The sequence below is a fragment of the Pelodiscus sinensis genome, chromosome 5 (assembly GCF_052426305.1).
Source record: "Pelodiscus sinensis isolate ZL-2025 chromosome 5, ASM5242630v1, whole genome shotgun sequence".
Lineage (NCBI taxonomy): Eukaryota > Metazoa > Chordata > Testudines > Trionychidae > Pelodiscus > Pelodiscus sinensis.
This window is the reverse complement of record NC_143056.1, coordinates 131,189,372-131,202,774: the sequence shown is the minus strand read 5'-3', so window position 1 is coordinate 131,202,774 and position 13,403 is coordinate 131,189,372. Positions and strand designations below refer to the sequence as shown.

At 52.0% G+C, this 13,403-nt stretch overlaps 1 protein-coding gene across 1 annotated transcript; it reads left to right on the top strand.

Annotated features, from left to right (window-relative positions):
* Positions 1-144: 144 nt before the first annotated feature.
* Positions 145-7,406, top strand: LOC149524394 (uncharacterized). The gene is made up of 2 exons (XM_089778958.1): positions 145-367; positions 3,000-7,406. The coding sequence occupies exon 2, from the start codon at positions 3,062-3,064 to the stop codon at positions 4,211-4,213; it is 1,152 nt and encodes a 383-aa protein (XP_089635084.1). The 5' UTR covers positions 145-367; positions 3,000-3,061; the 3' UTR covers positions 4,214-7,406.
* The last annotated feature ends 5,997 nt before the right edge of the window (positions 7,407-13,403 follow it).

Genomic DNA, 13,403 nt, shown 5'->3' with positions numbered 1-13,403 from the left:
CTGCATTGCAACCTGCCTGCTGCTCTCATTCCCTGCCCCGGCCAACCCTCTGGGGCTCCCTTATCCTGCCCATGTGCCCATAGCGCTCTGCCCTCGTTATGAATATGCAAAATAAGGTGGCTCTGAGTTTGCTCCAGCCTTGCCCATGGTGCATTGCAAAGGGAAACTCCATTTCCCAGAGTCCCTTGCAAAGGGGACTGCACTAAATGGGGACGGGATCCCAGCCCCAGCCCGTTCCCTGCCCCCCTGAGTTCCTGCCCCAGCAGCCCTGGGGTGCCCCCGGGAGGAGCGGAGGCTCCTGGACCCAGGGCAGAGCCAGCTCTGCAGGGACGTCCTGCTGGAGAAGTACCAGACGCTGCTCTGCTGGGTGAGGCGCCGCTGCCCCTCGGGGGCTCGAATGTGCACTGGGGAGGCTTCCGTGCAGGACCCCCCCCCCCCCGATTTCTGAGCCACACCGGGAGTGTACAGGGGGGAGAGAGGATGGATGTGCATGGGGAGGGGTGCGCGCACACATATGCAAGCAGGGAAGTGCCGGGTGTGCATGGGGAAAGGGGGGCACACACACGTGCAAGCAGGGAAGTGCCGGGTGTGCATGGGGAAAGGGGGGCACACACACGTGCAAGCAGGGAAGTGCTGGGTGTGCATAGGGAAAGGGGGGCACACACACGTGCAAGCAGGGAAGTGCCGGGTGTGCATAGGGAAAGGGGGGCACACACACGTGCAAGCAGGGAAGTGCCGGGTGTGCATGGGGAAAGGGGGGCACACACACGTGCAAGCAGGGAAGTGCCGGGTGTGCATGGGGAAAGGGGGGCACACACACGTGCAAGCTGGGAAGTGCCGGGTGTGCATAGGGAAAGGGGGGCACACACGTGCAAGCAGGGAAGTGCTGGGTGTGCATAGGGAAAGGGGGGCACACACACGTGCAAGCAGGGAAGTGCCGGGTGTGCATAGGGAAAGGGGGGCACACACACGTGCAAGCAGGGAAGTGCCGGGTGTGCATAGGGAAAGGGGGGCACACACACGTGCAAGCAGGGAAGTGCCGGGTGTGCATGGGGAAAGGGGGGCACACACACGTGCAAGCAGGGAAGTGCCGGGTGTGCATGGGGAAAGGGGGCACACACACGTGCAAGCTGGGAAGTGCGGGGTGTGCATAGGGAAAGGGGGGCACACACACGTGCAAGCAGGGAAGTGCCGGGTGTGCATAGGGAAAGGGGGGCACACACACGTGCAAGCAGGGAAGTGCCGGGTGTGCATAGGGAAAGGGGGGCACACACACGTGCAAGCAGGGAAGTGCCGGGTGTGCATAGGGAAAGGGGGGCACACACACGTGCAAGCTGGGAAGTGCCGGGTGTGCATAGGGAAAGGGGGGCACACACACGTGCAAGCAGGGAAGTGCCGGGTGTGCATAGGGAAAGGGGGGCACACACACGTGCAAGCAGGGAAGTGCCGGGTGTGCATAGGGAAAGGGGGGCACACACACGTGCAAGCAGGGAAGTGCCGGGTGTGCATAGGGAAAGGGGGACACACACGTGCAAGCTGGGAAGTGCCGGGTGTGCATAGGGAAAGGGGGGCACACACACGTGCAAGCTGGGAAGTGCCGGGTGTGCATAGGGAAAGGGGGGCACACACGTGCAAGCAGGGAAGTGCCGGGTGTGCATAGGGAAAGGGGGGCACACACACGTGCAAGCAGGGAAGTGCCGGGTGTGCATAGGGAAAGGGGGGCACACACACGTGCAAGCAGGGAAGTGCCGGGTGTGCATGGGGAAAGGGGGGCACACACACGTGCAAGCAGGGAAGTGTGCATGGACAGGGCAGGATTGGAGCATGCTGCCAGTCCCCATCTCTATGGTTATGGGGAGTGTGGAAGGAGCATAGGTACCAACTTCCAGATTTCCCGGGCAGTGCATCAGCCCCTGCAGAGGGATTGTTCTGCATTAGCCTTTCGGTTATAGAAAATGAGGTGGCGTGGCGTGGCTCGCCTCTCCTCTACATCGAGCCTCTCACTGTGTTCTCTTAAATCTTTTTATGATGAAGCCCAGGCATTACAGGGGAGTCATGAGCTGTACAGGCTTGCTCCATGGTTACATGTAGGCAGGGGGAAATGCCCATTCTGGGGCCCATCTCTATGGATCCAGGAAGTGCATGCTCTAGGTATAGTTGCCATGGTTCTGGCTGAGCCCAGAAGAGGCACACACTAAGATGGGCCTCTGTGGTTACTGGCAGAGCAGGAAGATTTGTGCTCTATGTCCCATCACTACATTCTGGGGGATAGGCTTGGGAATATCATTCTGAGCTGTGTCTCTGGTTCCAGGTGCATTCTACACCCATCTCTATGATTACAGGCAGGCTAGAGAGATGTGTGCACCAAAGCCCATCTCTATGGTTACAAGAGCGCATGGAAATTACATTTTAGGCTATATCCCTCTGGCCAGGTATCAGATTGTGCAATATGGGGAGCCAGTGTGAGGTCATAGCAACCTTGAGAGTGGACTACAGAGAGGGGGAGAATATTTTTTAATTTTCTTGAGGCGATATTACATTCATTGTCTTGTTCGCAGAACTGTATGGAAATTAAGGGATTGGCTCATTTGCATAAACCCTCCAGGTTTTCGAATTACAATATCCCATATATGTTTCAGAGAAGTAGCCATGTTAGTCTGTTTCTGCAGAAACAAGGAATCCTGTGGCACCTTAAAGACTAACAAATTGTATTAGGGTGCAAAAGCTTATGCCCTAATAAATTTGCTAGTGTTTAAGATGCCACCGGATATCCTTTATAGGCAATGGATGGGCAGTGAGAGATTGGGAGAGGTGTCTAAATGATGCTTCTGAACAGGGTAAATGCCTTCTACTTATGCCCAGGCCTATCACAGCACCGGCAATTCACTGAGCATAGCCCAGATTTGCCTTGCCACAGGGAGCGAAGGGTTGGGAGGTTTCACTTCCTGCCCATCAGGTTTTTAACAAGCCCCAGCAGGATTCTGTTTCTCTCCCAGCAGGTTTCAAGATCAAGGAGAGCAACCCCCAGCAAGAAGAGGCTGTGGGGGCAGAACTGCAAGAGATGTCCCAGAGAAGTGAGCAGGGAGAGGCTGGCCATAGCCAGGGAGGGAAAGGGAGGCAGGAAGGGGAGACAGAGGGAGACCCCACAGATGAAGAATGTTCCAAGCAGCTTCTTGGCTTGCAAAGAATCTGCACAGCAGAGAGACCCTATAAATGCCCCAAATGTGGGAAAAGCTTCACCCAGAGCTCTATGCTCATCCGCCATGAGAGATCCCACACAGGAGAGAAACCTTACACGTGCTCTGTCTGCGGGAAGAGTTTCAGTCAGAGGTCCAATCACACGCAGCATCAGAGGATCCACACTGGGGAGCGGCCCTACAAATGCACCGACTGTGGGAAGAGCTTCTCTTTGAGCTCCCGCCTGCTCCAGCATCAGATGGTCCATACCGGAGAGCGGCCCTACAAATGTCCCGACTGTGGGAAGAGTTTCAACCAGAAGTCGAACCTGAAGCAGCACCAGCGAATCCACACAGGGGAGCGACCCTACAGACGCCCTGACTATGGAGAAAACCAATCTCTGAGTCCACACCAGGGGATCCAGAAAGTCGAGAGACCTTATAAGTGTCCCCAGTGTGGAAAATGCTTCCGTGTCAGCTCACACCTAATTAGACACCAAGTCACCCACACGGGAGAGCGACCGTATAAATGCTCTGACTGCGGGAGAAGTTTCTCGCTGAGTTCTCACCTCATCCGGCACCAGACAGTCCACACGGAGGATAAGCCCTACCTCTGCACTGAGTGCGGGAAGAGTTTTAGCCTCAGCTCCAGGCTCGATAGGCACCTGAGAACCCACACGGGCGAGAGACCCTATAAATGCCCCAACTGTGGGAGTGGCTTCGTTGACAGTTCAGCACTTATTAAGCACCAGAGAATTCACACCGGGGAGCGACCATATACCTGCCCCGAATGTGGGAAGAGCTTTGGTCGGAGCTCATACCTTATCACCCACCAGAGAACCCATACAGGAGAGAGACCTTACAAATGTCCCGACTGTGGGAAAAGCTTCGTCGGCAGCTCTGATCTTAATAAACACCAGCGCATCCACACGGGAGAGCGCCCCTATCACTGTCCTGACTGTGGGAAGAGCTTTAGTCGGAGCTCAAACCTTATTGCCCATCAGAGAATCCACACGCGTTCCTTCACTCCTGTTTAGGGATGTGGTTACAGGGATTTTGAATACTGGCATTAAAGGTGTTGTGGGGGGGGGTATTTATCTGCAGTGTTCCCTGTGAACTTGGGTGACCACCCAATAGAGATTCAAATGCTGACAGCATGTGTGTGTGTTTGGTGGTGCACATCTGCACAGTCTTGGTGTGCACAACAAAATTTATTCTGCTCATGGATGGAAAAAATAGAGGGAACATGGTTTATCTAATCACTTGGCTCCCTCTTATTTCCAACTTTGCTAGTGCCTTGTTCATCTTGTGCTACATACTGTGTTTTAATATGGTTAAATGCAAATGTATACATCTGGGAACAAAGAAAGTTGGCCCTACATACAGGATGGGGAACTCTGTCCTGCGAATCATGGTGGATAATTAGCTCAACATGAGCTCTCAGTGCAATGCTGTGGCCAAAAGATCTAATGCAATCCTGGGATGCATCAACAGGGGAATTTTAAATGGGAGCACAGAAGTTATTGTCCCTCGATATTAGACATTCTTGCAACCACTGCAGGAATCCTGTGTCCAGTTTTGGTACTTACAATTCAGGAAAGATGTTGATAAATTGGAGAGGGGTCAGAGAAGAGCCATAAAAATGATTAAAGGCTTAGAAAACTGCCTCATAGTGATGGACTCAAGGAGGTTCATCTATTTAGCTGACTAAAGAAGGTTATGAGGTGACTTGATCAGTCCATACATCACTCCATAAGGAAACATATTTAATAATGGAGTTTTCAGTCTAGCAAACAAAGGTCTAACATGATCCAGTGTCTGGAAGTTGAAGGTAGGCAAACTAAGACTGAAAATAAGACATGATTTTCTTAATGGTGAGAGTAATTAACCGTTGGAGAACTGACCAAAGGCTGTCACTGACAATTTTTGAATCAAGTTTGGATGTTTTTCTAAAAACTCTGCTCTAGGAATTATTTTGGGGGAACCACTCTGGACTATGCTACGCAGGGGGTCAGAGTAGAGCAGCAGGGGGCAGCCTCTGGCCTCCCAACCACATGTAGCCCATCAGCATTGTGTGGGGACCACCCAACCTCCCTCTGCCCCCTACCTCTCTTGCATGCAGGGTGCCCTGCGATCACCTGCTTCTCGCTTCTCCTCCTCCCTCCCAGCACTTCCAGAGCACTGTGAATCACCTGATTCCCAGCTGTTCAAGCTCCAGGAGAGAGGGGAGGAGGGGGAATGGGGTGTGAATCAGAGGAGTCACAGCACTCTGGAAATGCTGGGAGGAGGAGGAGAGGGGACAGGGGAAGAGGCAGTAAAGAGACCAAGTGAGGACTTGAGGAAAGGAGTGGGGGAGGGAGAGGTTTGAGCAACCCCTGGCAAATGAGAAGTGACACACTTTCAAAGCAAGGGCGCATGTGAGGTGCAGGCTGATTGAACACAACGTTGTGAGAGCCGTGCGCGCCCTCTGCTTCTTTACGTTACTTTGGCCAGCAACTTAATTTCCTCTAAAAATGGATCACTTAATATCGAAAAGGCATGGTAAAGAAGGAGAATTAAGTGTAATGTTTTTCATCTTATTTTTGGAATCACAGTTAATGCATGTGCCCAATTTCAATCTTGTGGTGCACTGAGATAAAGGGGGGGCACTCATGCGGCCCACTCACTAGCTTGGGTTGCCCATTGCTGCTGGACTAGATAAACACAAAGGCTATGTCTAGACTGGCCTGATTTTCCGGAAAAGTTTTCCATTAAAAGCATTTTCGGAAAAGCGCGTCTAGATTGGCACGGATGCTTTTCCGCAAAAGCACTTTTTGCGGAAAAGTGTCCATGCCAATCTAGACACGCTTTTGCGCAAAAAAGCCCCGATCGCCATTTTAGCCATCAGGGCTTTTTTGCGCAAAACAATACTGTGCTGTCTACACTGGCCCTCTTGCGCAAATAATTTGCGCAAGAGGGCTTTTGCCTAAATGGGAGTAGCATAGTATTTCCGCAAGAACACTGACAATCTTACATGAGATCATCAGTGTTCTTGCAGAAATTCAAGCGGCCAGTGTAGACAGCTGGCAAGTTTTTCCGCAAAAGCAGCTGATTTTGCGGAAAAACTGGCCAGTCTAGACACAGCCAAAGGCTTTTGAATCTATCAAGCTACTTAAAGCCTGGGCTAGATTAAATTTTTTTTAGTAGATAAATGTTGATTTCACTGTATACCCACAAACCAGCAAAACAATATATCCATTGATAATCAACATTTGCAGATAGGTAAAAGTAAGACAAATGTCGCTTTAGAACTTTTTTGAGTCAAAACCCAGGGACTGGAAGGAAGCTTGTTAGACATGGACTAATGAATGAACAATAAAACCTGGTAGGATTTGTTGATGTCAGGACATTTACTATGTATATTTTGACATGGGGCATTGACAATTTAGTTTTAATGGTCTATAAAATTTTAATGTTTTGCTATCATTAAACAATTATCTGACTTTCCCCATTTAATTTCAGCAGCTGTGAAAATTTAAATAGATGAGATAAAAATAAAGGCTTAAAAATAAATATTGCTATTTATTAACATTTTTAAAAATTTGCCACCCCTAGTTTTATTTATACACACACACCATTTTTTAACGTTAAATTAGATTCTTTAGTCTTTGGAACAGGTGTCACAAGGAGGAAGGAGAAAATTTGTTCCTCTTGGTTTCTGAGGACAGGACAAGGAGTAATGGGCTTAAAGTGCAGCAGGGGAGGTTTAGATTGGACATTAGGAAAAAATTCCTAACTGTCAGGGTGGTCAAATATTGGAATAAATTGCCAAGGGAGGTGGTGGAATCTCCCTCTCTGGAGATATTTAAGAACAGGTTAGATAGACATCTGTCAGGGATGGTGTAGGTGGAGCTTGGTCCTGCCTTGAGGGCGGGGGGCTGGACTCGATGACCTCTCGAGGTCCCTTCCAGTCCTATGATTCTATGACTTCAGTACAAGCAGTGCCTAGCACAATGGAGTCCCATGTTTGATTGGTCCTTCTGGGTGTAACCAGGATGGAAAAATTCAAATAATAAAAATGTCCATGTTTGCAACACTTTGGTCTATAAAATGGTTTTGCAGCTGTAACCCACACAGCTACTGGGTATGGTTCACTGTCCTATGTTGTGGCACTTAGACCACTTGCAGGGGAGGGAAAGAATGAGTTTCCTTTATAGCAGGGGTGGGTAAAAGGGACTCTGTGGGTTGGATCCAGCCCACGAGGCAAGTTGATCCAACCTGCGGAGGTCCTGCCACTCCCCCTGCACCAGGCCAATCAGGGTCTGGGGATGCGGGGAATCGTGAAGTTTCCCGCCCTGCCAGGAGTGCATGGCACATCTAAGCACCGCACGCTCCTTGGAGGACAGGGGCAGGGTGGGAGGAGACTTTGCACACTTCCCTGCCCCCAGGCCAATCAGGGCTTGGTGGGGGGGGGGTATGTGAAGTTTTCTGCTGCCCTGCAAGGGGCTCAGAACTTAAAGTCAATTGTCAGCTGCTGCTCAGCTGGCGGTTAACTTTAAGCAGGGTGCTTCCTTGCAGGGTGGGGGCAGGGAGCCAGAGACTTCATGTGCTCCCCTCCTCTGGCCCTGATTGACTGGGCAGCGCATGAAGTCTCCTTCCACTGCCAGGGGCACAGGTACCCAGAGGGAACCGCCAGCTGTTTAGAACTTTGGGGGGGGGGCTTTGTACGCTCCTCCAGCTCCAGACCAAGCTGGGTGGGAAAGCATGGAAGTGTCCTGGCCCCGCCCCTTCCCCCTGAGACCTGGAGCCACTTTAAACATTTTTGAAGTGGCCCCTGGTCAAAAATTATTGCTCACCCCTGCTCTACAGCCTTAGCTTAGAGCCAGCTGGCCTTGAGCTCCAGCGGTGGAAACTCCTGCGCTAAGCTCCAGAAGTTGGTTCCACTTGTCGACCTCCTTGTAGCCAGGTTCTGAAATTCAGCGGAGGGGAAGCCCTTGGGTAGAGAGGTGCCTTTTCTTTGTCCTGGAGAGTCTGCTCCAGTTTGGCTGAGAGATCAGTCGTCACAGGTCACCAAATCTTTTCTCTCGCGTGAATTCCTCCAGAAAATGGTGAGAGGCTACTGGAATAACAACTGGACTCAACCATCCTTACAGCCAGGCCTGTTCTGCTGCAGCGCATGCTACGGACAGGGATGGGAATGGCTGGCAAGGGGAGGTGGAGAGGGGACACACATAGCCCTCCCCCCATGAGCGAGGACGAGGGCTGCAGGGAGGCCCTGAAAGAGGGTTGCACACTGGGAACATGAGTGAGAGATGGAAGGATAAAAGGAGTCCCTGACGTGTGCAATGAGCGGGTTGGGATTGGCTGGAGAAACAGACCTGTGCAGTCATGTGGAGGAGATGGTACTAGCATGGGATGGAGTATTCCTGGTACTTGCGCAGAGGCGGACGGGCTTCCTCCTCTTTCCTTGTCCCACCTGTGCCTGCCTTGCGCAGGCCTGTCTCTTGGTTGGGACAGCTTATAGTAAAGTTCTTCCTCTGAAATGTGCTACCTTTCAAGTGCACTGAACATCCCCCAATCCAGTGCCACAGGAGATCCTGTCTCGACTTCGCTCACTTTTCTGTATCTGTCGCATCCCCTCTTGCTCACCCCGGGTGTGTCTAGACTACATGCCTCTGTCGACGGAGGCATGTAGATTAGCCAGATCGGCAGAGGGAAATGAAGCCGCGATTAAAATAATCGCGGCTTCATTTAAATTTAAATGGCTGCCCCGCTCTGCCAATCAGCTGTTTGTCGGCAGATCGGGGCAGTCTGGACGCGACGCGCCGACAAAGAAGCCTTTCTTAATTGGCACAGGTATGCCTTGCTGATCATCCTCCCTGCCCAGGAGGACCATTGTGATCCCCTAGTCTGATCATCAGTAGAGAAGAGGTCAGAGGCCTGCCCTGAATTAATTGCTGATCTTCCCCCCTCCCTCCCCAAAGCACTCTTGAACAAAGATGACAGCTCCCTCACGTGCTCATGAATATTCAAGAGGGGGAGGGCCTGAAATCTCCAGCCTGCCCCCAACAAACAGCCAACCCTGGCGCATTGCAAAAGGGAGACTTCATTTCCCAGAGACCTTTGCAAAGCCACCACACTGAGAGTGGCACAAGATCTCACCCCCACCCTAGTCCTACACTACAGGGTAGTTCCTGCCCCAGCCCTCTTGCTTGGGACGGGGCAGGTGCTGGGGCTAATTGAGTACAGCAGTGTGTGTCAACCTTTTTTTATAAAGTACTCCCTTTTAAAAATAATTATAAATATCCCCTTTTTCCAAAAAAAAAAAAAAATTATAAGTACCCCCAGTACCTACAGTTTTCAGACACACAAAAAATGTTTCTACCATTGCAACACGTTTGTTTAAACAGCTTAATCGTAGGGCGATGACATTTTTGGGTGTAAAAAGTACAAAAATAATAAAACGCTGTAAAACTTAAAAAGTTTTCTCCAAATTTCAGTTGTGTGGATGTACCTCCCTGGACTTCTCATGAGTACCCCTGAGGGTGCTTGTACCACTGGTTGAGAAACACTGGAGTACAGGACACTTCCAGCCCACTCAATTAGCTTCATTAGCGCTGGCACTACAATTGACAGATACTTTCCCCCCACACACCACTCTTCTTTTCTGTTATAAATTGTGAGCGTTCCCCCTTTTCTCTTCACTCCGGTCATCTGAGGAAGTGGGTTTTGCCCAGAGCTTTTGTGTGTGTGTGTGTTTTGAAATAAGTTATTTCGAAAGAATAACTCCCAAAATAACTATTTTGAAATAGCACATCCACATTACAGGGAAGCCATGAAACTAGTCTGAGAGCAGGCTCTCTACATGCAGATGTGCTGTCTTGACGTAGAGCCTCAGGAAGCACTGGGGAGTAATTATTTTGAATGGCCCTGGGGAAGAGCTATTTTGAAATAGCAGCCATGGAGCATCCACACGACTGCTATTTCGATATAGCTATTTTGAAATGGGCGTTATTCCTCGTGAAATGCGGGATTATTATTCTGGAGAAAGAAGTCTGTTATTTTGAAATAATTTCGAAATAGCGCGCTTGCTGTGTGGACGCTCGCCTTGCTATTTCAAAATAGCGCAAGTTATTTCGAAGTAACGCTGTAGCGTAGACATGCCCATAGGTGCTACAGGACTACTGCTTGCTTTTTAATGGAAAGGGCAGTATATCAGGAACGGTGGTTGATTTTCCGCTTAGTAGCTTGGGTGTACGGTAAAAGGCATCCATAATAATTGCAGGCAAGAGTTGCGCTGTTTAGTGTGCTGGGGACATGGCATAAAAGCTCTTGATTTATAGCTTCATGACGTAGTAAGGATTGTGTTCGTTGTTTGCTTTGTTATGTTGTGTGTGATTCCTACTGTTCTGTGCTGTTCTGTTGTAACCATGTGTGTGTGCCTCAGTTTCCCTGGGCACTGCGCTGGGAATGTTGGGTGTGGCTCTCACTGAGGGGGAGGCTGCCCCATCTTAGCACGTACACAACAATAGCTCAGGAGCTTCAGGGGGTAGCTGAGTTAGTCTGTTACAGAAAAAAACAACAAATGGTCTGGTAGCACTTAATATAGAGTGAGTTTTCATATCCCCTACTCATAACTCCGGCCATCTGAAGAAGTGGGCCGTGCCCACGAAAGCTCGTGATCCCATCTACATGTTTTGTTAGTCTAGAAAGTGCAACAATAGCTCAGGCTGTCCTGTAACGCGAGCCTAGGTGGAAGATTCACCTTTTGAAGCTAGCCAAAGGAGGGGGCAGGGCTGGGAGGTGAGTGTGTGAGCTCTCTGGGCTGGGCGGGCTGAGAATGCAGGAGGGGGCCGGGGCATTGGATTGTACTGTCTGCTCCTGGTCGGTGCGGCGCCGTGTCGCTGTCAAGGAATAAACCGTCTGTCCTATTTGCTGGCTCAGAGTCACATGGGACTGGGGATGGGGCTGCAGGGCCTGGTGGCTCCCCACACTCCACGACAAACCTACAGAGGAAAGAGACGATCAAAGAACCAACCCCACCACTTCCTCTCTGCGGGCGGGGTCCCAGCCCTGCCCCTGAGCGCTTCCCCCAAGCACACAGACCCCTCGCTCCCTTTGGGGCCGAGACTCAGGCAGAGGTTGGGCAGCTGTAGCACTTTGCAAGGGCGCGCCTGCTGCCACCATCACAAAGAGCCCCCCCACTCCCCGCTGGGGAGAACAGTGCAAACTTGTGCCAAGCCCCGCCCCCCCCTGTGGCCGGGGGGGGGGGGGGGGCAGCCAGACCGAGCAGGTGGAGCTGCTAGCAGCCAGTTGTGAGGTTCAGTCTAACATTGAACCCGGGGATGGGGGAGGGGCTTGCAAAACTTCCCTTCTGCCCTCCTCCCCCCCCACCTTCGGGGCAGGCTGCGCAGGGAGCGAGTGAGCACGCCGGGGCAGAAAGGGTTAAGTGGGGTGAGTCCTACCCCGCCCCCACACACATGGGGTGGGGCCACACTGGCACAGGGCGAGCCCCGGCTGCAGCCCCAGCCTGACAGACGGGGAGTGGGGACCCTGGGCCGGGGGCGGTGCGGAGGCAGGAAATCACTGCCGGGGGGGAGGATCGGGGCCAAAGAGACCCGTCCAGCCAGCCCTGGGGGGGTGTGCCGCTCAGCCCAGCAGGGTCCCTCACCCCCACCCCTCCTCTCTCTTGGGAAGGGGTTGGGGGGTTTGCTTCTCTCTCCCTTTGCTGCCCCTCTGCCGGCACAAGGAAGGGGCCCAGCTGGATTGTGTCCCCCAGGAAGCAGGCAGGGAGCCCCCAGGGGCTGGGCCTGCAGAGCAGCTGGGGGGTGACCCTATTCAGGGAGCCCCCATAGGCGACACTCTGGCCACCTGCCCCACATGCAGGAAGAGCTACTGCCAGCCCATCTACCTATTCACCCAATCTTCCTGAATTGTCAAAATGGGTCCCCATCTGGAAAAGGCTGGGAATCGCTGCTCCAGGGTGCTAGAGATTGATGATCCCAGGAGAGAGAAGGATCACAGGGCGGGATCAAGGGGTCCTACCAGTCTAGAGTTGGAATATGCATCAACCTGTCGGAATGTGAAAAGCAGCTCAAATCCCTCGCCCTGCAACCTGCTGCTTTCAAAGTGAGCTGAAGTGGGCAAGTGTTTTCTCAAGCACCTTGAAACACAGCGAGAGCTTTTGTGCCCTTAAATGCAGAGCCAAGGGCTATGGCTCAGTAAAACAATCCGCCGGGGCCGACCCACAAGTCGAGCAGGTAGGGGGTGATGTTGAGAGGCACTGGCCGTCATGCACCTCCTTCCAGCCGCTTATGGAGTGGACGGAGAGCCGCAGAAAAAGGAAGCGCCTGGCAAGAGACCAGGGCAGGCCAGAGAGGAGCCCTGTGGGCTGCTTGCAGGTGCGAGCCCTCGGAGATCAGCACGGGTTGGAGGCAGAAAGCTGAGAGAAGGAGATGGGAGCAGGACCGTGGAGGGAAGCAGAGTTGAGCACAGAGCCCAATGGAGAAGCAAAGGTGGGGATCGTGCTCCAGGGAAGTGGCCGGCTGCCACTTGTTTTTCGCAGTGTGCAGAGAAACAGGGTGCTTCTGGGCATTCTTTGTAAACAGACACAGTCACCCATGGACTAGACTTGACTTGTCTCTCCGCTAGCTGTTGTCCAAAGAGGAACAGTCCTGCAAGGCCCTGGCTGTGGGTTAAAAGCTCCAGCCAGAAGGGAAACATGATAAGTATCAGATATTTGACCCATGAGAAATTCTAGAGTCAGCCACTCCCTGGGGAAGAGAACAGCATGAGCCTGAAGCATCACAGATGAACCCTGTCTGAAAACTGGATCCCAGATGGGGTGGACCAGTGTTCTAGAGTGGTCCAGAAAATCTCCTTTCTGGGGTAAGGAAGGAATTAGGGGAAGATTAGGGGTCAGGACGAATTCTCCTCCACGTCAGATTTCCTGGGCCCTTGGCAGGGCTGTCCTCTTCCTATGCACTGTGGAGTGCGGGTCGCCTGTCTTCAGCATCTGGGCAGGGAATTATAAAACTGGAGGAGATCTCAAGAGGTCCTCAAGTCCAGCTCCCTGTGCTGCTGCAGGACCAAGTAAACATAGACCAGGTCTACAGGCATCTGTGCAACCTAATGTTGAAGATTCCACGACCTCCCTGAATAAAACTGTTCCAAGCTTCACTACACTAAGGCTGCATCTAGACTGGCAAGTTTTTCCGCAAAAGCAGCTGCCTACACTGGCCACTTGAT